Raw genomic sequence first — 27,042 nt, 5'->3', positions numbered from 1 at the left:
GTGGTGGATCTATCTGATGGTGGTTCTATGTGATGGTGGTTCTATCTGATGGTGGATCTATCTGATGGTGGATCTATCTGATGGTGGTTCTATCTGGTGGTGGATCTATCTGATGGTGGTTCTATCTGGTGGTGGATCTATCTGATGGTGGTGTCCCTGCAGTGGTCCTGTCGTACACCTGCTTACTACTCTCAATTATTTGATCATTTCTGTTTTATGAGTTGAATGCATTGTTCATTGTGTCCACATGACATCATTGTAGTCTGTCCATCAGGAGACGATCGTCCTCACTGAGGTTCTTGCTGTGCAGATGTGTGGGTTTGGGGACAGAGGATGTCGCATGTGTACAGAGGATACACATGCGAGGACTCTGAGGATAATTTGTCATTTGAGATTTTGAGATAAAATGAAATGAATTGAATTGAATGAACTTGTGCTCAGTCCAGTACACAATGACGTGGACACTTTGTACAAGCTTCTGCGTTCTGATACTTTATGTTGTTTATCAGTTTATTGACGTCATGCCATCAGACGTCATGTAATCATACTAATAATCAGATCGAGTTCTTTTTTTTAAACGTTTCGGCCCAAAGCTGCGTTTATCTTGAAAGGTGTAACCGGAAGTGTGTCGCAGCTGGGACTCGGTCCTCCTCCAGTTGTTGGACGCAGCGACCCACACGCACGCGTTTAGCCGCAGCTCAGTCGCGGTTGCTCGGCCATGGCCTCCGTGGTTTGTCGGGTCCAGTACCTGGAGGACTCGGATCCGTTCGTCTGCACGAACTTTCCCGAACCGCGCCGACCTCCGACGGTGAACGTGGAGGAGAACCTGCCGCTCGGGGAGCAGATCGCGGGGATCCACAAGCTGCTGGAGGCGCCTCTGAAGGTGTGTGTGTGACACTGTGTGTGTGTGTGTGTGTGTGTGGGTGTGACACTGTGTGTGTGTGTGTGTGTGAGACACTGTGTGTGTGTGTGTGTGTGTGTGTGTGTGACACTGTGTGTGTGTGTGTGTTTTTCATTCAGGTTTCCTATTGTTGCATCACATGTCATTTAGCGTCTTACAACGTGTCTCCACATTAAAGCACATGAGAGCTTTGTCTTCCTGGATGAGATGAGCTTCACTCCGCCGTCATGTGAAGTAAAGGACCAACAAGTGTCCAGTGGGTCTCTGACCGGTCACAGGAAGACGAGGTAGACATGGAGAAGAACTACTTCCTGCTGGGTCACGTGACGCCGTGAAGACTGACTCATCTGTAAGGGTCAGGTTGTGAAAGGCTAAAGGGCTAAAGGGCTAAAGGTCACGCTGGTGAGACTGCAGCTACTCTGCTGGTGTACTTTGATAATGTTTTTGTTTACTTCCTGTTTGTGTTGTTAAGTGGAGCAGTGGGGAGTCTGTGTACATCAGTCACTTATCATGGTGGAGGCTGAAGTTCACTGACTGAGTCAGCAGTCTGTCTCCTTCTCCTCTGGAACGTTTGTTTCTTGAGACTTTAGGTGGAACGGTGGAGACCCAAATGTTCTGCTTCTTGTTGAGGAGGGTGGAGGAGGGTGGAGGAGGGTGGAGCTGTAAACACCAGATAAGCAGGACGGATGTAGTCAGCAGCATGTTGATATGAGCTCAACCAGCTGCAGAGACGCTTTGTCCTTTCACCATCTGTGTGTCGGTCTGTCTCAGAGTGATCACATGATCAATAGTCCCAATCAGGTCCCTGTGCTGCTGATTGCTTACTGATCATGTGCAGCATGTAGATCCATAAACCCGATCAATGGAAGTTCCTCAAACCCCCTTTTGATTAGTTATTGATCATGTGTGTACATCTACATCTATAACGTCTGTGCACTTTACCGTTGCTGCTGTAATCCTGTGGATTTACCTGCTGCTGGACTCCTAAAGGATTATTTCACCTTCATTTCATTTAAGAAGTTTTGACTCAGGACATTGTCAATGTCAGGTGTGTCCCTGAAGTACTGCAGGTGTGTAGTTGCTGAAGTACTACATCAGGTACAAAATATACAAAGATATTCTTAGAAGTAAATTTGACTTGTTTTTCTTTTTCAATTCTTTGGTGACAGTGAGATGAGAGATGGATCTTTGTGTGTTTTTGTTGTATTGTATTGTTTGTGTATCGACCTCTGTCTCCATTGTCTTCACATAACTGCCGTTAATATTGATCCTCTGAACAAAGGAGGACTTCATGGAGTATCTCAGGGTGGTGCCCTGAGAAGGTGCTGGTGTCTACAGTACTACTGTTAATAATACTGAATGCACCTCCATCCCGATCTGAACATGGAACCATTGGTCTCTATGGTTTATAGAGTGATGTATTAATATCAGCTGTAGCTGGTATTCATCACTGCAGCAGCTGATCCAGGATCATTTGTTGATCAGTTGTCATTGCAACGACTCCATTTCATTCTTTGATCGCCTTCCTCTTGATTTATTCAGGACGATTTATCACCAAAATGTTATTGATTTGTATATTGAAGTGGAATGAAATTGTGTTGTTTATAAACTGGAGATGAATTAGACATTTAATCTAGACCAGAATGTAACACCAGTATGTACATAACCCAGTTGCCCCAGTGCATGCTGGGAGGCTTGCAACCACATGATCAGATCCCATGAGTCCCCACTGAGGCCTTTATTTGAAATAGGAGCACACTATTCAGTGGCCTGGGACAGTTTAACAGGATGTATGATGTCACGCTGATGTCATGATGGTGTTTCCTGTCCTTCTGTCCTTCAGTTAGAGGACTGCACCCTTCAGTTGTCTCCACTTGGAAACTATCTGGACCTTGACTTGTCTCTGGACGAGCAGAGAGATGAGCTGGAGAGCTTCTACCAAGACGTGACGTAAGAAGACTCACCTGTCACTCAGACTCTATGAATAGGGCCAGGGACTCCTTGAGGGGGACCTGGGACTCCTTGGGGGGGGACCTGGGACATTTTAAGAGGAACCTGAGACTCTTAGATTACATCACATGTCATTTAGCTGACGCTTTATCCAAAGCAACTTAAATAAGAACATTTCAACCATAAGGACACAAACTCAGAAGAACAAGAAACAAGAAAGTGCAATTTCATCAAATAAGCCGATGTACAACTTGCTGTAGATGAGAACCATTATAAGTCCAATGTAAGTGCTGCAGTTAGTTAGTGTGTTAGTCGAGGTAGAGTCTGAAGAGGTGTGTCTGTAGTCTGAAGATGTGAAGGCTCTCTGTGGTCCTGATGTCTTCAGAGACCTCCTTCCACCATTTAGGAGCAGGAAGCAAAGAGTGGAGATCTAGTGGAGTGTTTTGCTCTCAGTGAGGAGGAACAAGCAGTTTATCACATGCAGAGCGGAGAGTGCGGGTCGGGGTGTCGGGTTGGACCAGGTCCTGGATGTAAGCTGGACCCCAAAGTCAAAGTGGACGTTAACACGGAGTCTCAAAGTTAACAGTCAGGTCCTGGGTCGGAGAGTCTTTCCCCAGAAAGAGAAGTAGTTCGGGCAGAGGTTACTAGGGTAAGAACTTGGTTTGGTGACAGGGGGTGAAGGAGGGAAGTGAGGGCGATAGAGGTGAAGCCAGTGGGATGCAAGAAGTGATTGGGACTTTTTCAGGAGGGACTTCACACACTTTAAGATGAACCTGGGGAACTTTAAGGGGGACCCCGGACGATTAGGAATCAGGAATCATTTATTGCCAAAATATGTCAAACATACAATGAATTTGTCTTGGCGTTTGGTGCGTGACAGTAGACAGTGTAACAATAGACAACAAGACAGCAGTGCACAAGTAATACAGTAAAATGAAATGCTAATGCAATGGGTTAGTAGAATAAGGCTATGGGTTAGTATAAAACAAGAGAATAAAGTAAAAAATTTAAAGTATTTAAAAAGTTAAAAAATATTAAACATAAAGTGGGAAGGACCTGGGACACTTTAGGTACATTTTCTTGTGAACTTTGAGATGTCTCGCTCTCATGTCCAAGACAGCCTGTCTCCTGAGGTCAAAACTCCCTAACTAACCCTAAACCGTGTGGACGGCCCCTCTACAGCTCTCATATATATATATATATATATATATATATATATATATATATATATATATACATTAGTGCTGGGCCAAGATCAAAGTTTTTGATGTAACTTGATTATCTGTTAAAAACTAGTGTTTTGCTCACTTTTAGTGATATCAGAAAAACATAAGGGGCACACTTGGCGCAACATACAGGAATGATTTGTAACCCGTTAACGTGCGCGGCCATAATGCATGTATGTATCTATAGATACATCTTCTCATACGCCGTAGGGTTTGGCTATAATAACGAAAGGAGGTTCTCTCTAGTATTTCCTGGTGTTGTATGCTTTTTATCAGTGTTCTTTGTCCACAGGAAAGGGAAGAAGCCCATTATGATCTTGAGGACTCAGCTCTCCGTACGGGTCCACTGCATTCTGGGTAATTGCGTCCTCCTCTCTTAGTATAATGTTCATGTGATCTTCACTGGTTCTACAAACCTTGATGATGACATCATCAATGTTTCTCTAGTCTCTGATCATGTGAAATTGTAAACAACCAATCGGTGCTGAGATCCACAGGAGGAGGAGCTAGTAACGTTAGCAGCACAGGAGCAGCAGGAGGAGGGAGGTGAGAAGAAGGAGGAGATTCCGTAGGAGTGTGCTGGTCTCCTCCCTCCTTCCTACCTTCCCCTCTGCCTCCCTCCTTCTCTTATCCTCCCGCCGTGTCCTGCCTTGTTGAGCCCCCCTCCCCCCTCCTCCCGCTGGCATGACCTCGCCTTTCCGTCACCAGAGGGGATTTTCCAGCCGCTTCCTCTTTAAAGCCATTTTTAGTGACGAGTCGAGAGGCCGACTCTTCTGTCCTCCCTTCTGCTGGTTCTTCTGCTGTGGTGAAGGTCACAAGCTAAATACTCCAGCTGAACAGCAGAAGAACGGTTTCCTTTCTGTGAGGAGTCATGTTGGGTCATGTCCTTGTCTCACGGTGCGTTCAGGGGATCCTTCTCAACTAAAACAACAGCTGCTTATGAATGAAATCCTGCAGGAAGTTAAAAACACAACTCCGGAACCTGTTGAAGGGCCAAATGTCAATCAATGTCGATGTAGGATATTTATTAATTCATTTGATTAACTTATTATATTCATTCATTATATTTGATTGTATTATGCATATTTATTATTGTCATTTAATAATTTATTTAAATGTTAGGATGAAACATTTCAAAAAAGATTTTTTGTCAAATTGCTTTTGAAGAAAGTCAAATATTGGATCAAAAAAGATTTTGAAAAACACGTTAAAGAATGATCAAATCTTTTTTTTTTTAAGTTAAAAGAAGTCACTAAAAATATTAGGTCAAACAAAGGTTCAAAAAATAGTGTAGCAAAACATCTTTTCTTTTTGGAAAATGTTAAGTGAAAAAATATTATGGGGGAAAAAAAGTCATTTTAGTCTAAAAACATGTAAAAGTCAAAATATTTAAAAAAGCCATTGGGGAAAAAAATACAAATATTAGGTGGAAAATGGTATAGACAAAAACGTCATTTGTTTGTTCTTTCTAATGTAATGTTTTTTCAAAATATTTTTTTTATTTTAGGTAAATAATATCCCAAAATATCATATATAACATATATATACATTTACATTCACAAAAATGTTTAGGGAAATATAACCTTGGAAAAAAAGTCTAAAATTCCTATATCAAAAGAAAGAAAGAAAAAGTCCAAATACGTTAGGTCAAATTTTGTTTGGATAAAATAAGTCCAAATATATTAAGTCAAAATCAGTTAGAATTGGCACTGTCAAAGTTAAGACGTTAAGGACAGTTTATGATATAATAAACACATCTGTGTTGACTGTAGTTATTATATAACCGCCATTGTTGACTTAAAAGGGTTTAAAACATTTGTATTCTCAGTGAACATGAAACTAAAGACTACATTTTACATTAAAGGTGTCCATAAATATAATTCTCTCATTCATATTAATGTATCTGAAGAGATTGAGAGTTTACGTTGTATTTATCTGATCCAAATCATCACAAGAATGTCAAGGGAAACTTTCTCCTGTCACATTTTATTTTTAGATATGAATCACTGATTCAACTTCTGAACTCCGGTCAAGTATTTTTGGACAGACCAACAGCCGGTGTGTCCTCTCTCTGGGACAGACAGACAGACAGTGTGTGTCTTCTCTCTGGGACAGACAGACAGCCAGTGTGTGTCTTCTCTCTGGGACAGACAGACAGACAGTGTGTGTCTTCTCTCTGGGACAGACAACCAGGGTGTGTCCTCTCTCAGGGACAGACAGCCAGGGTGTGTCTTCTCTCTGGGACAGACAGACAGCCAGTGTGTGTCTTCTCTCTGGGACAGACAGACAGCCAGGGTGTGTATTCTCTCTGGGACAGATAGACAGCCAGTGTGTGTCCTCTCTCTGGGACAGACAGACAGCCAGTGTGTGTCCTCTCTCTGGGACAGATAGACAGCCAGTGTGTGTCTTCTCTCTGGGACAGACAGCCAGCCAGTGTGTGTCTTCTCTCTGGGACAGACAGACAGCCAGTTTGTGTCCTCTCTCTGGGACAGACAGACAGCCAGTGTGTGTCCTCTCTCTGGGACAGACAGACAGCCAGTGTGTGTCTTCTCTCTGGGACAGACAGACAGCCAGTGTGTGTCTTCTCTCTGGGACAGACAGACAGACAGTGTGTGTCTTCTCTCTGGGACAGACAGACAGACAGTGTGTGTCTTCTCTCTGGGACAGACAGACAGACAGTGTGTGTCCTCTCTCTGGGACTGACAGACAGCGTTTGGAGGACAGAGGTCTGCATGGATCACGTCCTCTTTAATGTCTTATCTGTTTGTTCTGGATAGAAAACATTTAATCAAATATAATGGTTGTTATTTAGTCAATAAATCACGTCTGCTCCGTTTGTCCCACAGAACCATTCAAATGAATCAAAAGTTTGTTTCACACATTGTGATGTCAATGTTTCCGAAGATCCCAAATGTGTAGACGTGTCTCAGATGATGGATCAGATACATTTCCATTCAAAGAAACTCTGTGGTTTGAATACATCACATTTATGTAATTAATTGAGTTCAAATGCTGAAGACAAACAAAGCCACACGTCCATTGTCTTTGTGTTTTTATACGGATTTTCAATGTGTGCATGAAACCTGAGGAGAATCCCAGCGACGCCTCACTAAATGTTTCTCTCTGGTTTGGACGTGAAGTGAAACCTTCACCACAGACTCCCTGGACCACAGAGGAAGATGAAACCTTGGCTAGTCACAGAAGTCTCCTACTCACTCACTCATTGGCGACTTGCTGTAGTTCCCCGGTCCTCCTACGGTTCCCCGGTCTTCCTGTAGTTCCTCGGTCCTCCTATGGTTCCCCGGTCCTACTACGGTTCCCCGGTCCTCCTACGGTTCCCCGGTCTTCCTGTAGTTCCCCGGTCGTCCTATGGTTCCCCGGCCCTGCCGTAGTTCCCCGGTCCGGACCTGCTGTAGTTTCCCAGTCCGGACCTGCTGTAGTTCCCCGGTCCACCTTTGGTTACCCGGTCCTCCTTTGGTTATCCGGTCTTGCCGTAGTTCCCCGGTCTTGCCGTAGTTCCCCGGTCCTGCCGTAGTTCCCCGGTCCGTTCCTCCTATAGTTCCCTGGTCCTGCTGTAGTTCCCCGGTCCTCCTTTGGTTACCCAGTCCTGCTGTAGTTCCCCGGTCCTCCTATGGTTGCCCGGTCCTTCTGTAGTTCCCCGGACCTGCTGTAGTTCCCCGGTCCTCCTATGGTTCCCCGGTCCGGTCCTGCCGTAGTTCCCCGGACCTGCCGTAGTTCCCCGGTCCTGGCATAGTTCCTCGGCCCTGCTGTAGTTCCCCAGTCCGTTCCTCCTATAGTTCCCTGGTCCTGCTGTAGTTCCCCGGTCCTCCTTTGGTTACCCAGTCCTGCTGTAGTTCCCCGGTCCTCCTATGGTTCCCCGGTCCGGTCCTGCCGTAGTTCCCCGGACCTGCCGTAGTTCCCCGGTCCTGGCATAGTTCCTCGGCCCTGCTGTAGTTCCCCAGTCCGTTCCTCCTATAGTTCCCTGGTCCTGCTGTAGTTCCCCGGTCCTCCTTTGGTTACCCAGTCCTGCTGTAGTTCCCCGGTCCTCCTATGGTTCCCCGGTCCGGTCCTGCCGTAGTTCCCCGGACCTGCCGTAGTTCCCCGGTCCTGGCATAGTTCCTCGGCCCTGCTGTAGTTCCCCAGTCCGGTCCTCCTATAGTTCCCTGGTCCTGCTGTAGCTCCCCGGTCCTCCTTTGGTTACCCAATCCTGCTGTAGTTCCCCGGTCCTGCCGTAGTTCCTCGGTCCTGGCATAGTTCCTCGGTCCTGCTGTAGTTCCCCAGTCCGGTCCTCCTATAGTTCCCCGGTCCTGCTGTAGTTCCCCGGTCCTGCTGTAGTTCCCCGGTCCTCCTATGGTTCCCCGGTCCTGTCGTAGTTCCCTGGTCCGGTCCTGCTGTAGTTCCCCAGTCCGGTCCTCCTATAGTTCCCCGGTCCTGCTGTAGTTCTTCGGTTCTCCTATGGTTCCCCGGTCCTGTCCTCATATAGTTCCCCAGACCTGCTGTAGTTTTGTGGTCGTCCTGTAGTTCCCCAGACCTGCTGTAGTTTTGTGGTCCTCCTGTGGTTCCCCGGTCCTGTCCTCATATAGTTCCCCAGACCTGCTGTAGTTTTGTGGTCGTCCTGTAGTTCCCCAGACCTGCTGTAGTTTTGTGGTCCTCCTGTAGTTCCCTGGTGAAGTAAAAAAAAAAGCTGATCTGAACTAGGAAATGAGTCACCAAACAAACTTTCATCATTTAAGTCTGAACTTCTCTAGAAGTCCAGATCAGTTTCATGCTGCAGTCCTCTGTCTCAGCTCTCTGACTCAGGTGAGACATGTCTCGTCCTCCTGTGAGCTCTTTGGACAGTCCGTCCTTGTGCTCCTGGGAGCAGGTTCTTCACAAGCTCATCATAATTGTTTGTGTCTGAGGACAGCTGAGCGCTGAGGAGAAGCTTTGTCGACTGGTAGTGTTGAGAATCTGAACCAACACCCACATGTCATTTCTCCCTCATATCTCCCATATATCATATTGACACAGTATCTTAATGACGCCTCCCTACGGACGGACGGACGGACGGACGTTGGGGGTCCAGCTGTCAGTGTGTTTAAATGATCCACTGAAATGAGTTTCCTCTTTAAATAACTCACGTCTGCCTGATCTGCCCTAAAACCAGTGGAAGAAGTACTGCAATATGTCTCTGCCGTAGAAATATTAATAGCTTTAGTGTTTAAATAGTGTTGCAAGTAGAAGTACTGTGTTCAGCAATTTACTCAAAAAAAAAAATACATGTATAAAACATAAATGGCACCAGTCAGGACTTTTTATACTGCTGGTAGTTTAGCCTAACGTGGAATTTGTGTGTTGATTAATAATTTGACTCTAGGTAAAGATACGTAATTAGATAAATTGCAGTGGAGTAGAAGTATAACGTGAATGTACATCATAATTGTACCTACAGTATTGATATATACTGCTGTAGTAATACATCAACTATAGATGAGAAAAGATATTCCCTTATTAGTCCCACAGTGGACGCGGCAGCAAAGTGGACACAAGATCAGGAGCAGCAGTATCATGATAATAAAAAATGACAAGAATAAGATAAAGAAATAAAATAAACAAGTACAAAGGCCACAGTAACTAAGCACCAAAAAAAAAATATATATATATATAGAGTTTAATAATCTGTAATATTTAAAGTAACTAATTCCGTCAGATAAATGTAAAGAAGTAAAAGTAGCAGAACGTCAGTATTAAGTTCTGTACAAGAGTAAAAGTCTAATTCAACAGAAGTTGGAGGCTGTCGGTTTTGTTTGTGTGTGTTTTTGTTTTCTTATGTTTCCTCTTTTTTTGCTTTGATTTATATCTAAATTATTTTCTTATGAACTATTTACATGTTTTACGATGTTTCCTGTCAGAACCAGCAGAGAAAAACGTCTGGACTCACATTCCTTTTTTCTAAGAAAGACGAAGCGACGCTGTTAGCGTTAGCGTGCTAGCATGCTTCAATCCTATTTGCGTTTGTGTTGTTTGTGTAGTTTTAGCTGATGTGTTACTATAGTCGCTGCCCTTATTTCACCGCTCTGTGTTTAATGATCTTTCTTCTCATGCCTGTTGAAGGAGCAGCTTGAGGAGTTTCACTCATTTCTGCTTCACCTTTCGTTTCGTTCACGCGACATGAAGAAGAACTCCAAACGTGAAGCATTCGTTTCTCCTTCAGGTCCTCGGCGAGTAAACTGTGTGTTTCCTCTGAGGAGCAGAATGAATCAGGGGTCACGACCTCTGATAAGAAACAAACAGGAAACTGTTTCATTCCTTTCTGGAGAACCTCCTCCCCCCTTTCTTCAGCTCCTGGAGCCTCTGGTGGTCTACTGGAGGACCGGATCCGATCTCATTCAAAGCTCCGGATGTGACTGGATCACTTACTGAAGAAGGCTAATGGCCTTTGGTTCTTATGATATGACTTGTACGGAAATAAAGTTTCACTTGGGCCTCTGAGATGGAATCTTTCTTTTGGCTCAGAGAAGAAGACGACCTTCTTGAGGAGACGTGTGAGGTGACTTCCTCTTTCTCTTCTTTGTTTCAGAGAGGTTGTATAACTCCCAGGGTCCAGAACTCCGACGGGCCCTGTTCTCCCTCAAGCAGCTATTCCAAGTAACTGTCCTCTGGTAGAAGCTTTCGGTCCCCTTGGTGGACCTGCTGTGACCTTCTGCTCTGCTCCCACCTTCAGGATGATAAAGACCTGGTTCCAGAGTTTGTGGCCTCTGAAGGTTTGACTTGTTTTGTCAAAGTTGGAGCGGAGGCTGACCACAACTACCAGAACTACATCCTAAGAGGTGAGACTGTCCTGGTGAGGGGGGGTCGGGCTGAGACACTGAGTCTGAAACTTCAGCATAATGCTCTTCTCCTGAGAAGCTCAGCTCTGAGATCCGCCTTCAGAAGACACAGACGATGGAAACAAACTCAGTCGAGTCGGTCCAAAGCTTCATCTGGAGCTGAAAAGTGATGTCTCCCCCCGTCTGTCCCTATGACCTGTCTCTCTCTCCCCGTCTGTCCCTCAGCCCTCAGTCAGATCATGCTGTTTGTGGATGGTATGAATGGAGTGATAAACCACGGTGAGACGCTCCGCTGGCTCTACACTCTGACAGGAAGTCTGGTGAGTCTCTCTGATCGATTGATGGATTGATTTAGTCAAACAGTCATGTGACACCTCAGAGTCACACATGAAGAACAGGAAGAGGTTCTAGAAGCTTCTTTATTCACTTATCCTCAAAACACAAGTTCTGACACAATGTGTCAACTGAGATCAGTTATTGATCTCTAGTTTATTCCTTTCTGGTTCTTTAGTTCATAAGATTTAAAGGAAGAACTTCAGAGACACTGAAGGCCGCCGCGTGTTTCTGCGTCTTTACACGTCGACGCGCTGGTTTCACTTCCTGGTTGTAAAGTCCTGCGTGTGTTGCAGAGCGATTCACCTCCAGAACAACAGGTGGAGTCACGTGTTTTGTTGAAGACGACCTGGAGAGTCACGTCTTTGTGTGTGGAAGTCGCTGGTTGATTTATTATAGACAACAGTGAATGAGGAATAAAAACTAAGTATAAGGCTATGGGTTAGTTTAAAAATAACACGCAAGGGACATGCGAGGGACTCAAAACGCAGAAGCATAAACTCGGCTTTAGTCCTCATCAGAACGGTCACATGACCCAGTTCAGAGGACAGAAAGTGGAGAAATGAAGCAAAGAGTCAGTTCATCAGAGCAGAGACGCACCCGGTGGACGCGCAGAGAGACACATGTGCAGGGAGACATACAAAGACCGGCCTACACATTCTCTTCTCCATGTCTCCTTGTCCACTCTCCCTCTTTGCTCTCCTCAGTCTCGTCTGGTGGTGAAGACGTCCCTAAAGCTCCTCATTGTCTTCGTTGAGTATTCTGAGACAAATGCTCCCCGGCTCATCGAGGCTGTGAACGCCGTGGACACACACAGAGGTGCACTTATAAATATGTACATGTAGGGGTCACGGTGGCGCATGGAGTAGAGAGGGTGCAGCAGGGTTGGCGGTTCGAACCCCGGCTGCTCCCTGAGCAGGACACCTGACCCCTAATTGCTCCCCGGTCAAAATGTAAAACCACGGCTTAAAAATGTAAGTCGCTTTGGATAAAAGCGTCAGCTAAATGACCTGTGGCGTTTTGTGTGTGTGCGTGTGCGTGTGTGCGTGTAGGAATGAAGCCGTGGACTTACCTGATGGAGGTGCTGGAGGAGAGAAACGGGTCTGACACCGAGCTCCTCATGTTCACCATGACGCTCATCAACAAGGTAAACAAACAGTCCAACAGGTAAACAAGCAGTCGGTATAAAACGTTTAATCTGCATTTGTGTGTGTGTTTGTCTGTGTTGTGTGTGTGCGTTGTGGGTCAGACCCTCTCCGTGCTCCCTGACCAGGACTCTTTCTACGATGTGACGGACAGTCTGGAGCAGTTGGGTCTGGAGACCATCATCCACCGACACATGAGCAGCGAAGACACACAACCAGACCTCAGGGCCCAGTTCACCACCTATGAGGCAATTTAAATGGTTTACATCTTTGCACATGTTTGTTTATGTTTACGTGCACGTCTCTACCTGTTTGTCCCTGTCTTTCTGTTGCAGACCTCTCTGAAGCATGAGGACGAGGAGCAGGATGACTCCTCCCCTCACCTCCGTAAGGAGAGGAGAAAGATGGCCGCCGGCGAGCAGGAGGGACAGAGGAACCGTGGCCTGTCCGGTCAGAACCTCCCGGACCGCTTGTCGTCCTCGGCTGGCTCTTCCCCCTCCACCTCCCCCACTCCCCCCGCCTTCCTCCCAACCCCATCCCCTGCCGTCTCCTCCCCCAGCCCCACGGGGGCGTTAGAAGGCAGCAGGTCATCGTCCCCGCTCACCTCTGACCCTGGAAGCCCCGCCTCAAGTCCGTCCGGATCCCACAGAGGGTCTCCGCTGCCCCCCCGCACGCCCCCCAACGGCGCTGTGACCGTGGGGCAGGAATCCGGATCCCCGACCAGCGCGTAAGTTCCCTCAACCATTGGCTGAGCTCGTGTCTCCTCACGCATCCCTGCGTCATAACCCTGCAGGTAGATACACGGTGCAGGTAGATACACGGTGCAGGTAGGTACACGGTGCAGGTAGGTACACGGTGCAGGTAGGTACACGGTGCAGGTAGGTACACGGTGCAGGTAGGTACACGGTGCAGGTAGGTACACGGTGCAGGTAGGTACACGGTGCAGGTAGGTACACGGTGCAAGTAGATACACGGTGCAGGTAGATACACGGTGCAGGTAGATACACGGTGGTACACGGTGCAGGTAGGTACACCCTGCAGGTAGGTACACCCTGCAGGTACAGTGCACCTGGAAAGCGCTTTACTTTTTCCACTTGTTATATTACAGCCTCATTCCAAAATGGATTCAATTCATTTTGTTCCTCAAAATTCAACATATAACACGATTTAATGTATTGACAACCTTTGCCATGACACATTGAGCTCAGGGGTCTCCTGTTTCCACTGATCATCCTTGAGATGTTTCTACAACCCGATTGGAGTCCGTCCTGCTATATTCAGTTGATTGGACATGATGTAGAAAGGCACACACCTTATATCAGGTCCCATAGAGCACAAACCAAGCCATGAAGTCCAAGGACTATCCGTAGACCTCAGAGTCGTCCAGGCACAGATCTGACGAGGCACAGAAACGTTTTTCTGCAGCATTGAAGGTCCCAACGCTCCTTGAAGTGGCCTCCATCATCTGGAAATGGAAGAGGTTTGGAACCACCAGGACTCTTCCTGGGTTGGCCGCCCAGCCAGACTGAGCGATCGGGGGAGGAGGGCCTTAGTCAGAGAGGTTACCTTCCTGATTAAGGCCTCATCATCTGCAGCATCATGCTGTGGAATGTTTTATGTATTACTGTGGAGAGGAACTGGGAGACCAGTCAGGATTGAGTGAAAGATTAATGCAGCAATGTACAGAGACATCCTGGACGAAAACCTGCTCCAAAGCGCTCTGGACCTCAGAATGGGGCGACGGTTCAGCTTCCAACAGGACAACGACCCGAAGCACACAGCCAAGATAACAAAGGAGTGGCTTGGAGACAACTTGAGTGGCCCAGCAGGAGCCCGGACTTGAACCCGATTGAACATCTCTGGAAAGATGTGAAAATGTCTGCACCGACGCTCCCCATCCAACCTGAGAGGTTCTGCGAAGAATAATGGGAGAAATTGCCCAGAAACAGGTGTTCCAAGCGTGTAACATCAGGCTCGAGAAGACTTGAGGCTGTGACTGCTGCCAAAGGTGCTTCAACAAAGTGTTGAGCAAAGGCTGTGAATACGTTTGTACATTCTTTATTTTTAATATATTTTAAAACATTTTGATCAAGGTTTTTTTACTTTGTAATTAAGGGCTGTTGTGTGTTGAAATGAATCCATTTTGGAATAAGGCGTTAACATAAGAAGTGAAGCGCTATGGATACTTTCCAGAAGCTCTGCCCATGGACCATGGAGATGAATCAGTCATCTGCATACATTTAGATGCTAATAGCAGATCATTGCTATTTAAGGACAACATGTCTTGGGTGTCTTCGCGTCTCCTCATCTGCCTTGTGTGTCTCATATGTCTCCTCGTGTCTCCACATTGGACAAATGTCCTCCTCCTTGTTAAGCAGAATCACGTGTACCGTTATTGACAAGCGTAACAATTATGCAGATGTTTTATAGATCACAAAATGTAGGAATCAATAATAGAAAGGATTGACATATGAAACAGTTTAAGGTTTTTCTCTCTTCATCTGGTTCTCCTGCGGTTCTCTTCTGGTTCTACTCTGTTTTTCCTTTTCATTTGGTGACTTTGTCTTTTGTCCCCCCCTTCCCTTTCTCCTTCTTTTCTCTCTCTCACTCCCTTCTTGCTTTCTCCTTTCCTTTCCTCCCCTCCATACCTTCCCCTCCCTCTGCGGGGCTCCCCGACTAGGAGTCGCTCCTTCCTCAGCCACCACATGTCCTCTCTGGGGCTGAGCAGAAGGTCCAGGCTCTTCTCCAAAACCAGCTCCGTCAGTGAGGAGCCTTCGGCCCCCTGCAGGTCTGTAAGAGAGAGACTGACCTGAGACTTGCTGGGATAGAAACATTATATATATATATATATATATATATATATATATATTACTACCGTACAGAAGTTGTAAGCCTGGGGGAAACACTGCGTAGCGCACTGCCAAGCTGCTCCCGGCTCACGGGGGTTGAGATGTGGTGGCTGCGCTGGTCGCTCCATCACAGCACACCAGCCGTCTGCTGCTTCTTCTGCCTGCATTGTCCTGTTCCAGGAGGAAATTGGCTCCGATCAAGCGCTGTCCACAGGGTACAGCATGGCGAGGGATGGCCTTCCTTATTTAAAACCTCCCACTTTACCAGCACAATGCAGCTCCATCACCTCCAGCATGCTTCACAGACAGCGTCAGGACTCTTCCAGCATCTTTTCACCTGTTCTGTGTGATCCAAACATCTGTCCAATCTTCATCTGTCCAATGTCAGTGTTTTTTTGCGCATATCGTCTCCGATATGGCGTTTTCTTTGCCACTCAGCATCCCGGAGCCTCTTCACTGTAGACGTTGGCGTTTTGCGGGACCATTTAAAGAAGCTGCCAGTTGAGGACTTGTGAGACGTCTGTTTCTCCGACTAGAGACTCTGTACTTGTCTTCTTGCTGCGTTGTCCCCCGGGGTTTCAGGAAATGGGCCTTTACACACCTAAAAAAACAGACAGTTCCACCTAGAATAGTAATTCACCACATTAACGTTAATTAATTAGTGTATTTGTAATTAATTGTTGTTATGTTATCTTGATTTGAATATCAATCAGTGCTTAAATAAGGACATAGTGTGTGTGTGTGTGTGTGTGTGTCACACTCTAGTGCTCGTTAACGCATTTAATGGCATTTAAACGGCAACAATTATTTTTTCTCACATTAATGCGTTTTTTTCAAATTATTATTATTTTTGAGACTCCTTTTCTCATTTTATATATAATTTATATGTTGCAGCAGCTCCTCCTCAGACCTCCCAGAGCAGGAGAAGAGCTCCCAGTTGAACCAGCAGCCCCTCACCATCAGGTCGGTGTGTGTGTGTGTGTGTGTGTGTGTGTGTGTGTGTGTGTGTGTGTGTGTGTGTGTGTGTGTGTGTGTGTGTGTGTGTGTGTGTGTGTGTGGGGGTGGGTGGAGGGGGGGGGGGGGGTACCATGGTGACGTAGTTATGTTTAAACTGCTTTACAGTTTTCACTGATGAATAACTAGTTTCTTCCTGTGGATTATTATTACTAATGAACCATTTCTGAAGGACTTCTTGATTATTTCTGGTTTAATCATCACATCACGTCACTCATGTCATTTATCTGACGCTTTTATCCAAAGCGACTTACAATAAGAATATTTCAACCATAAGGACACAAACTCAGAAGAACAAGAAACAAGAAAGTGCAGTTTCATCAAATAAGCCGATGTACAACTTGCTGTAGATAAGAACCATTATAAGTCCAATGTAAGTGCTGCAGGTAGTTAGTGTGTTAGTGGAGGTAGAGTCTGAAGAGGTGTGTCTTTAGTCTGAAGATGTGAAGGCTCTCTGTGGTCCTGATGTCTTCAGAGACCTCCTTCCACCATTTAGCAGCAGGACAGCAAAGAGTGGAGATCTAGTCGAGTGTTTTGCTCTCAGTGAGGAGGAACAAGCAGTTTATCACATGCAGAGCGGAGAGTGCGGGTCGGGATGTCGGGTTGGACCAGGTCCTGGATGGAAGCTGGACCCCATCCATTCACAGCATGGTACGTGAGCACCATGTTTAGAACTGGATGAGCCACCGGTACCAGTCAAGAGAGCGGAGGAGTGGAGGAGTGAGGGAGAACTTAGGAAGGTTAAAGACCAGTGGAGCTGCTGCATTCTGGATGAGCTGCAGAGGTGGAATGGTGGTAGCAGGAGACCTGCAGGAGGGAGTTACAGTAGTCCAGGAGGGAGACGACAAGAGCCTGAATCAGTACCTGCGCTGCCTTCTGAGTGAGAAGAGGACGTGTTCTCCTGATGTTGTAGAGCGAGTATCTACAGGATGGTGTTGTCAGTGATGTTGGGAGTCAGGGAGAGTCGGCTGTCAAGTGTCATGCCGAGGTTCCTGCAGTCAAAGTGAGCGTTAACATCCTGTGAAGGAGAATCTCCCCAGAAAGAGAAGTAGTTCAGTCTTGTCCGGGTTGATTTTCAGATGGTGGGCGGATCCACTGAGAGATGTCAGTCAGACAGGCAGAGATCCGAGTGAGGGAAGGAGAGAATTAGTTGGGTGTCATCGGCATCGCTGTGGTAGGAGAAGCCATGCGAGCGAATGACAGCGCAGAGAGAGTTGGTGTAGAGCGAGAAGAGAAGGGGACCCAGGACGGAACCCTGAGGAACACCAGTAGTAAGAGGACACGGTCCCCACACAGATCCTCTCCAGGTTACCCGGTAGGTGCGGCCGTCGAGGTAGGATGAGAGAAGGGAGAGAGCAGAGCCTGAGGCACCAAGTTCCTGAAGGGAGGAAATAAGGATCTGGTGGTTGACTGTGTCAAATGCAGCAGAGAGGTCCAGAAGGACGAGGACAGAGGAGATAGAGGAGCTCTAGCAGTGTGGAGTTGCTCTGAGACAGCGAGGAGAGCAGTCTCTGTGGAACGGCCTTGAAGCCTGACTGGTGGCGGTCAAGGAGGTTGTTATGGTGGAGATAAGAGGAGAGTTGGTTAAAGATCACACTTTCAAGAGTTTTGGACAGAAAGGGAAGAAGAGAGACCGGTCTGTAGTTGTGTTCTTCAGAAGGGTTGAGGGTGGGTTTCTTCAGGAGACGGTTGACTCTTGCCTCCTTCAGAGAATTGGGAAAACAGCCAGATAACAGAGCGTTGTTGATGAGACAGGTGAGGAAAGGAAGAAGGTCAGGAGCGATAGATTGTAGAAGATGTGATGGAATGGGGTCAAGAGGGCAGGTGGACGGGCAGAGGTTACTAGGGTAAGAACTTGGTTAGGAGACAGGGGGTGAAGGAGGGAAGTGAGGGCGATAGAGGTGAAGCCAGCGTGTTTGAGAAAGAGGAGCGTATGTCAGCCATTTTCTTGGTAAAGTAGTTGACAAAGTCTTCTGGAAGAAGGGAGGAGGGGGTTGGAGGACTAGGGGGTTGGAGGAGGTTGGAGAAGATAGAAAATAGTTTTTTGGCGTCAGAAAATGAAGATTGGATTCTGGATTGGTAGAAAGAGCTTTGTGCAGCAGAGACAGAAGCAGAAAAAGAGGAGAGAAGAGATTTGAAATAAAATAAATAATTAAAAATCTAAAACATTTCTGGATCTTCTCCGGTTTGTTTTTGGTTGGAATAATCCAAACTGTACTAATAATCCATCCATCATAACGTATATGACAAAGATTTTCTCTAAATTCTGGCTCTTCTATCGATTCTCTCCTTCTTCCCTCCTTCCTTCCTCCCCCAGCTCTTGGGAGGCTGACTTCCTCTTCTGGTAAGTACACGCCTCCTCTTCCTCTTGTTCCTTCCTCGTCCTCCTTCCTCTTTGCTTCCTCTTCCTTCCTCCTCCTCTTCCTTCTTCTCCTTTCTTTTTCCCCTTCGTATTTTCTTCTTCCTCTTCATACATCTTCCTCCATTGGTTCCTTCCTCAACGGTTATTGTCGTCCCTTTTAATGATTCTTTGATGGTTCTTCGATGGTTTCTCATAAAAGCAATAAGGGTTGCCTAACAACACCCTCCAACTAACTATATGACGACAAAGTACAGCTTTATTGCTTCATTTTAAGGTCATTTTTGAGCGGCGCGTCGGTGTCACTTCTCACAGGATAAAATGAATAATTAATACAGTGACATTTAAACTTATACAAACTTAAATCAAAGTTGACATGTTTGTACCACAAATCCAAACTTCTACTAAAATGTTTCATCCCGGTGATCTCATTGTGAACTCTGTATCAAACGTATGTGTGTGTCACTCATTGTGTGTGGCCGGTGTCTTTTTTGGGTGTGTGTGTCGTCTTCGGGTGTGTGTCTGCAGCTCCGATGACTCTAATGTAAATCCAGACAAGCCGGTTCTGAGGAAGCTTGAGTAAGTAAAGCTGCTGCCCCGCTGCATGCTGGGAGCAGGAGGGTGTGTGTGTGGGTGTGGGTGTGTGTGTGTGTGTGTGTGTGTGTGTGTGGTCATTTTAGTTGATTGACGGGTGCGGTCTAACCTCTGGTGTTTAATCTTCCTGAATGTGGTTTTGAGGAAGAAGAAATTAAGCTGTAAAGTGTGATTCTTCATGTCCGTCATGACTCGTCAAACTGTTGGTCCGTCCGTCAACACGTCCACCTTCCCGTCTGCGTTCCATTGGTTCCTCCCCAAAGACGGTTGTCTTTTAAAATGTTAAAAGTTATCCTCCTAGTTTTTAGGTTTAATCTAACCGCAGGAAATGGAGATTTTTTTGGGGACTATTTTCAGCGGCGGATGGATCCACACTTCATAAAATATAGAATAAACAACAACGTGGAACATTTAAATGACACTGCTTCTGGTTTGAGTCTGAACATGAAGACACATTGACAGGAATCTTTCATTAATCAAATGAATAATGATGATGATGATGATTACATTACATTACATTACATTACGTGTCATTTAGCAGACGCTTTTATCCAAAGCGACTTACATTACACTTTAAACCCACGGCTTTTTTTTTCACATTTTTGCCCGGGGAGCAATTAGGGGTTAGGTGTCTTGCTCAGGGACACTTCGACATGGAACAAGGGGCAGCCTGGAACAAGGGGCAGCCTGGAATCGAACCACCAACCTTGTGCTTCCCAGCACACCTTCTCTAACCCCTGCGCCACGACGACCCCATGATGAAGGTGAAGGTGACTTCTGAGGGTGTCGACCATGTTGTCTCTGTCTCACCTGGTCCTCCTCTCCACAGAAAACCCTTCCTGCGAACCCTGGCAGCCACTCAGTGGGAGAAGAAGAGAAGAAGTACACGCCTCAGCCAGTCCAGGCTGTCCTCGTCTGATGACATCATCCCTCCAGGCCTGCAGCCTGCAGAGGGGGCCAACAGCGTCCCTACTGAAGGGCGACCTCGTCCGAGTACGGCCCTCAGACGATATTTCTTCATTTATTCGTAAAATATAAAATTGTCACTGAAGCAAATTTGACAGTAAAACATTCTAAATGAGGAAAGTCAGAGCAGAAAGTACGAAATAAATCCCCTCAGTTGTAGATTGTACTTGTTGTCATATTTACACCACTTCGCCCTCGCAGTGTGTTCCACATCTTCTCTTGTCGTCTGTAGTTTCCACCTCCAGCAGTTTGGACACCAACAGAAACTCTGACTCCCAGAAGGATCCCGGTGAGACGCCCGTTACCCACAATGCTCAGCGCATGTTCACTCTGTCTCTGCTCAGCTCCACGTGTGTCAAATACAGGAATCATCTCTGTGGGGATGAAGCGCCTCCTACTGGAGGTCAAAGGTCACTGCTGTCCTAAACTGACCTGTAATATAGAAGTACTTCTGAATACTAATAGGTGCTATTTGAATACTATATAAGTACGATATATAGTAATACTGCATGACTACTGGGTTACAAGTACTTGTTGAAGTACTATTAATACCATAGTAGTAATACACACGCACTAGATACGCAGTGTAGTATTACTACATAAATACTAGATAAGAACTTTATTAAGACTACGTTGATGCTATGTGAACGTTTACTTCCAGTTCAGTTTTTTATTTGCATGAAAACCAAAGTACATTATTCAGATACTATTTTTTACTTTCCGACCAGCATTCAAAGACCCGTTTTAGATATTATTACTAACGTGATTACATCGTGTGCAGCGTCTGCATTCCAACAGCAGAGCAGTACTCTGTCCACAAACGAGAAGTTGTACTCCAAGACCTCCAGCTCAGGACCTCAGAGCCCCAGCGCAGCCGCTGCTGCTTCCAACGCCAGCGAAGAAGAAGCCGCCTTCCTGCCCGGTGAGCGCCGATTGGCTCCCTGGTCTGCAGCACGTTACACACAACAAGTACATTGATGCAGTATTAGGAGTGGGGTAAAACTATGTTTACAGGACACCTTTAAGAAGTACAGTTACCATTTGAAGGGGAAAGTATACAGATCTTTACATCAGCACAAGTACCCCACTGTAAAAGTATTATGTTACAGGTAAATTATTTAAAAATACTTTTATATTAGAAGTACTATTACCAAACTGTAGGAACTCTGTTTATGTGGTTCTGGTGATGTCATCAGAGTGAGACCGCTTGTGTGTGTGTGTTTTGTCTCAGGTGGAGATCTGGGAGGACGTGGTCGTGTTTTCGAGCGACTCTCCAACTTCACAACCCGCTCAGTGGAGCCGCCCAATGAGAGTAGAGCATCGCGCAGGGCGGAGCTAGAAGGGCTGGAAGGCTCCGCCCAGGCGGCACTGGCTCGCCTTGCTGAAGAACAACAGGTCCGAATGTCTCTGTCTGCTTCCTGTTGACCTCACTGTCTTTCTAGCTGCTTCTTTCCTCTCCTTCCTTCCTTATCTCCTTTAGCATAGGAACCACTGGATCATCCTTTTCGTCCCACAATTCCTTGCAGCAGCAATATTTAAATAGTAACGTGTCTTTGGTCCATTCACGAGAAATATCGATCATGACGTAGAAACGCAGATTGTGTGAGTAACCGTTAGCATCCTTTATGTTAATAAAGTTTTCCTTTGAACCTGGTTGTTTGTGTGTCTGCACGACTCACACTGTAACAACACATGAGACGCTTCTCTGTAGACGCTGCAGACGGACGTCCCCAACAAGCGTCTCCGTCCAACACAAGGACGCAGCTCAGTGGAGTCAATTTCCTAAGCATCGCCTTGTCCTTTCCTGACTCCTCATCAACTCTCCTAACCATCTTTCCTTGACCCTGTGACGTCTTCCACAGGGATCATGGAATAGTGGTTCCCTCATTGTGTCTCCGGCTGAATCCTGTTGACCTCACTGTGTTCTCCTTCATCAGACCCGTCACCTTCGGCAGCAGAGCAGCGTGGACCTGGACAGCAATGGCCGCCGTCTGGAGATGACCCCGATCACCCCGCTGGGCCCCGGGGGCCCCCCTGATGCCTGGGACCAGCTGCAGCCCAGTACCGCTGCCTTGCGCATCAAAGACCTGGATTTCTCCGACCTGCTGGACGAGGAGGACATTGATGTGCTGGACATGGACTCCTTGGACTCGTCCTCCTCCTGCTTCTCCGGGGTCCCTCCTCCTCCAACGGGCCTAGGTGTTCCCCCTCCTCCTCCTCCTCCTCCTCCACCCGGCCTAGGTGTTCCTCCTCCACCTCCTCCTCCTCCACCCGGCCTAGGTGTTCCTCCTCCACCTCCTCCTCCACCAGGCCTAGGTGTTCCTCCTCCTCCTCCTCTACCAGGGGGTCCAGCCCCTCCTGTCCCTCCCCTCTCGGCTGCGTCCTCCCAGAAGAAGAAGACGGTGAAGTTGTTCTGGAGGGAGCTGAAGCATGCCGACGGGCCTCAGCGGGGTTGCTTTGGTCGGGGGACTGTGTGGGCATCGCTGGACAAAGTATCCGTGGACACCACCCGACTTGAACACCTGTTTGAGTCCAAGGCCAAGGAGATGCCCGTCGCCAAGGTAACTGGGGCGTTTCAGCTGAGGGGCAGATGCATTGTGGGAAGCACCGAGCAGATATCTTATCACAGACAAGTACATATAGAAATAATGCAAAGCTTCACTGAATGCCGTCTCGATGTAAAAAGAACAATTTCTCAACATTTTATTCATTAATGAGAAGAAAAGCTAAATGAAATAATTCAGTTTGGCTGCGAAGCAGAACGCACTGAATATTATCCGGCGGAATTCTTGATTATTCTCCTTCCGTACAAATAGTTTAGCATGTTCCTGCAGCACTGCTAGCAAATGCTTCATAATTTGTCAAAGTGTCGGGTGTCGTCGGGAATCGTGTCATAACACACCTTCATTAAAATGAATGATTCAAAAAGGCAAAAAACACTGAACTTTGCGGCCATACTGACTCGCTATACTTTAAACGTAGTGTGGCAACCATCGGGTGTGAAATTACAGGACTCGGATACACGACTGGGTGCACACAAAAAAAGGGTACGGTTTATTTTGACGCACAAAAAAGGGAAACCGGCAAAATAGGTTCTTCCTCTTTTGAGGGTTCAGTTCAATAGGTTGTTTGGCCTTCAGTCTCCTTCCTGCGGGAAGCACAGAAAACGGGGCGACGTGGCGCAGGGGTAGAGAGGGTGCGCTGGGAACCGCAAGGTTGGTGGTTTAGGTCCCGGCTGCCCCATGTCGAAGTGTCCCCGAGCAAGACCCATAACCCCTAATTGCTCCCCAGGCAAAAATGTAAAATGCCATGGGTTAAAATGTAATGTAAGTCGCTTTGGATAAAAGACGACTTACACGTCTAGTTCCCCGGGCGGTTGGAATGGTTGGTCCTTCATAGTGTGGTTAGCCTTCATCAGCCTTATGAGCTGCACCTGGGCCGCTCGTTGTCTCCCAGAGCGGGCGGGCTGTGTCCCCTTTTGGTCACCTGACCTCTTGCTCATCGGTGTCCCTGCCCTTGGTGCTGATCTCTTGAGGCGCTGTGCAGGGTACTGCGCCTGTGGGTTGCCACAACTCCCCCAGCAGGAAGCCGGGACCCCGCTGGACCGCCCACATACAAGCATCCCGCCTGGACAGTGCATCTGCGTTAGCATGTTCCCTCCCCGGCCGGGGCTCCACCGTGAATTTGTAGTCCTGGAGGGCCAGGAACCAGCGGGTGACCCTGGCGTTGGAGTCCTTGGCCTGCGCCATCCATTTCAGGGGGGCATGATCTGTCACCAGGGTGAAGTTCCGACCCAGAAGGTAGTAGCGAAGCTTCTCCAGTGCCCATTTTATGGCAAGCGCCTCCTGCTCCACCTCCTGCGCCTCCTGCTTGAGTCAGTGCGTTCGTTTGGAAGATACTTTCGCTGATATACATCACCGGGTGCTCCTCGCCGTCTCGTACCTGACATAGGACCTCCCCCAGTCCCACTTCTGACGCGTCGGTATGGACTAGGAATGGGAGAGAGAAGACAGGCGTTCGGTGCCCCGTTAGCCTCAGGGGTCCAGTTGTCCAGTTGACCTTGTCTGGCCCCCGCTTTCTCGTCAAGTCATGTAAGGGGGCTGCCATAGTTGCGTAGCGGGGAAGGAACCTCTTGTAGTACCCCACCAAACCTAGGAAAGATTTTACCTGTCGCTTGGTCTTGGGTTGTGGCCAGCTAAGAATGGCCTGTACCTTGGCATCCCGTGGTTGCACGTTGCCCTGTCCTATGCGGTAGCCCAGGTAGTCTAGGCCCAGATGGCACTTCTTTGGGTTGGCCGTGAGTCCTGCCCCCCGGAGGGCCCCCAGTCCAGCCCGCAGCCGGCTCACGTGAGTCTCCCAGTTGTCACTGTGGATCACGATGTCGTCGATATAGGCAGGTGCATACCATTGGTGGGGCCGGAGAATTTTGTTAATTAACCGCTGGAATGCAGCTGGGGCTCCATGGACGCCAAAGAATAACACTGTGTATTGATATAGGCCTTCAGAGGTGGCGAAGGCAGGCCGAGTAGTCAGCGGCACCTGCCAGTAGCCTTTGGTGAGGTCCAAGGTGGAGATGAAATGGGCCGTCCCCAGCCGGTCAATCAGGTCATCCACCCTGGGCATGGGATAGGCATCAAACTGGGAGACGTCATTGAGTCTACGGAAGTCATTACAGAAACGGTAAGAACCATCCGGCTTGGACACCAGTACCACTGGGCTGGACCAGGCACTGTGGGACTCCTGAATGACCCCCAGCTGGAGCATTCTACTCACCTCCCTCCGGATGGCCTCTCTCCTCGCCTCGGGAATACGATACGGCTTCACCCATACGCTTACTCCTGGCTCTGTCCTTATGTCATGGGTGGCCATGGTGGTTCGGCCTGGCAGGTCGGAGAAGACGTCCAGGTGCTGCCACACCACCTCACGTAGGTCTTTCAGCTGACTCGGACTGAGTTGGTCTCCGCACTTCCGGTAATGGGATCCGAGCGGTAAGGGCCGGAGTGGGTTGCGCCTGCAGTTCTGGAAGACTCTGCCATTTTTTAAGAAGGTTAACGTGGTAGAGTTGTAGGGGCCTGCGCCGGTCAGGCTGACGTACCTGATAGTTGGCTTCATTAACCCGTGCCACCACCTCATAGGGTCCCTGCCACTTAGCCAGAAACTTACAGTCCGAGCTGGGGACCAACACAAGGACACATTCTCCTGGTAGGAAGGCACGTACCTGGGCACCCCAATTTTACACTTGGGTTTGGGCTTGCTGTGCCTGTTGCAGGTGTTCCCTCACTACTGGCCAGACTTGGGCCATCCTGGTCTTCATTTGGACCACATGCTCCTTGATGGTGCAGCCCGTAAAACCGGGCTTCTATCCTCTCCCGCGTCTTATCCATCCCCTGGTGAGCGCCCATAAGGTGGGAGTGGGCCAGATACAGGACCTTACTGGTGTATGGGCGAGGGACTACCAACTGTTCAACTACCTGCCCTTCCATCTTGCACACCCTATACAGTACGGTATTTTTTGTAGCAAAGAAGGGGTAAGACAAAGGTCTCACTGGGTCGAGGGGTTGACCGTCGTGGGCGAGCACCCGAGCCCAGGCGTGTCTCAGGGTGTCGTCTTCTTTCTGGGCTGTGTCAAACTGGCCCTCTCTGTTCCCCATTCCGTCCGCGACTAGGGGGAATTCTGAGAATTGTTAGTTACCAATCAACCTGATCCCCAGAGCATTCCTTTGGACTGTGGGAGGAAGCCGGAGCACCCTGAGAGAACCAATGCAGACACGGGGAGAACACGCAGACTCCACACAGAAAGGCCACTGGGCGGAGTGGAACCCAGGACCTTCTTGCTGTGAGGCAACAGTGCTAACCACCACGCCACCCACATACCTGAAACTCTTTCTTGTAATCATGGTCATTTTAGAAAAATTTGAGACCATTTCTGCGTTTATAATGGGAATCTATGTGAGAGGCGGATTGGAATTCTCATTGCCACAATTGTCTTCGTGCTTCATTTTTGGATAAAATGATGAAATGTTGTGCTGGTCGTAGTCATGTGGCTATGCAATCCCACAGACCTCCAACTCTGCTCTATAGACACTAATGCAAAACGGGAAACAAATTTCTCAGAGAAAACAGAAGTTACAAGTTTAGTCATAGTTTTGCAGGGATGGGCACTTGTTTGACGTGCTGATTCTAGGTAAAGTCACTGTTTACCCGGTCAGCGTGGGAACACGTTTCCGTGGCAACCCACAAACACGCGCCGCAGTCTCTCTGTCTCTCCTCACACAGCTGATCCGTATTAGCTCATTAGTGCAGTCTGACAGGACCAGAAGTCTTTACAGAGGACATTTTGGAAACTCCCTTGCCCCCCCTCCCCCTCCACTTCATCAATTCCTTCCTCCCTTCCCCCCCCTTTCTAACCCTCCCACCCCTTGACTCTCCAGCTACCTAATCTTCCTCAGCTCTTTTATTTAAAATTATAGACCTGCTTCATCTGATCTGATAACTTGTTCCAGAAAGGACCTGAGACAAAGAGGTCTGAGATTCTGGTTCTGGACTCAAAGAGGAGCAACGCCATAAACATCGGTATGACTGTGTTACCGGCCGTCCACGTCATCAAGACCGCCATCCTCAACTTTGACGAGTACGCCATCAGCAAGGAGGGTATAGAGGTAGAGAATACTTGTCTCTCACTAGCTGTGTCTCATTTGGTGGGCTGCATCTTCAGGAGGACCCGGCCTTTTGGTCTCCGTTGGCCGGGTCCTCCAACGACCGAACAGGCTGAACCAAGCGCTCTCTGAAAGGAGACGTCTGGTCTGTGCGTCATCGGCTTCTCCTCCGCCGCTCCTTTGGCCGAGGACATTAATCAATACAGTAATTAATAAACACAACAGTAAATACATGTATTA

General features: G+C 47.7%; 1 protein-coding gene across 13 annotated transcripts in view; it reads left to right on the top strand.

The window, feature by feature from the left end:
* Positions 1-586: 586 nt before the first annotated feature.
* Positions 587-27,042, top strand: part of fhod1 (formin homology 2 domain containing 1) — a 32,182-nt gene continuing 5,726 nt past the window's right edge. The window contains exons 1-20 of one of the 13 annotated variants that reach the window (XM_078086090.1): positions 587-883; positions 2,745-2,851; positions 4,370-4,434; positions 10,637-10,704; positions 10,781-10,886; positions 11,112-11,206; positions 11,927-12,038; positions 12,272-12,366; positions 12,469-12,612; positions 12,700-13,091; positions 15,045-15,152; positions 16,111-16,176; positions 18,545-18,571; positions 19,115-19,165; positions 20,010-20,173; positions 20,379-20,435; positions 20,928-21,068; positions 21,378-21,541; positions 22,084-22,707; positions 26,650-26,805. In XM_078086090.1, coding sequence (XP_077942216.1) covers positions 719-883; positions 2,745-2,851; positions 4,370-4,434; positions 10,637-10,704; positions 10,781-10,886; positions 11,112-11,206; positions 11,927-12,038; positions 12,272-12,366; positions 12,469-12,612; positions 12,700-13,091; positions 15,045-15,152; positions 16,111-16,176; positions 18,545-18,571; positions 19,115-19,165; positions 20,010-20,173; positions 20,379-20,435; positions 20,928-21,068; positions 21,378-21,541; positions 22,084-22,707; positions 26,650-26,805 — 2,907 coding nt within the window. In that variant the 5' untranslated portion in view covers positions 587-718. Of the gene's footprint in view, positions 884-2,744; positions 2,852-4,369; positions 4,435-10,636; positions 10,705-10,780; positions 10,887-11,111; positions 11,207-11,926; positions 12,039-12,271; positions 12,367-12,468; positions 12,613-12,699; positions 13,092-15,044; positions 15,153-16,107; positions 16,177-18,544; positions 18,572-19,114; positions 19,166-20,009; positions 20,174-20,378; positions 20,436-20,927; positions 21,069-21,377; positions 21,542-22,083; positions 22,708-26,649; positions 26,806-27,042 lie in introns of all 13 variants that reach the window. The other 12 variants (XM_078086089.1, XM_078086092.1, XM_078086091.1 and 9 more) reach the window with 12 other exon arrangements.

Source organism: Gasterosteus aculeatus, chromosome 12 (assembly GCF_964276395.1).
Source record: "Gasterosteus aculeatus chromosome 12, fGasAcu3.hap1.1, whole genome shotgun sequence".
Taxonomy (NCBI): domain Eukaryota; kingdom Metazoa; phylum Chordata; class Actinopteri; order Perciformes; family Gasterosteidae; genus Gasterosteus; species Gasterosteus aculeatus.
This window is presented reverse-complemented; position numbering and strand designations above follow the sequence as displayed.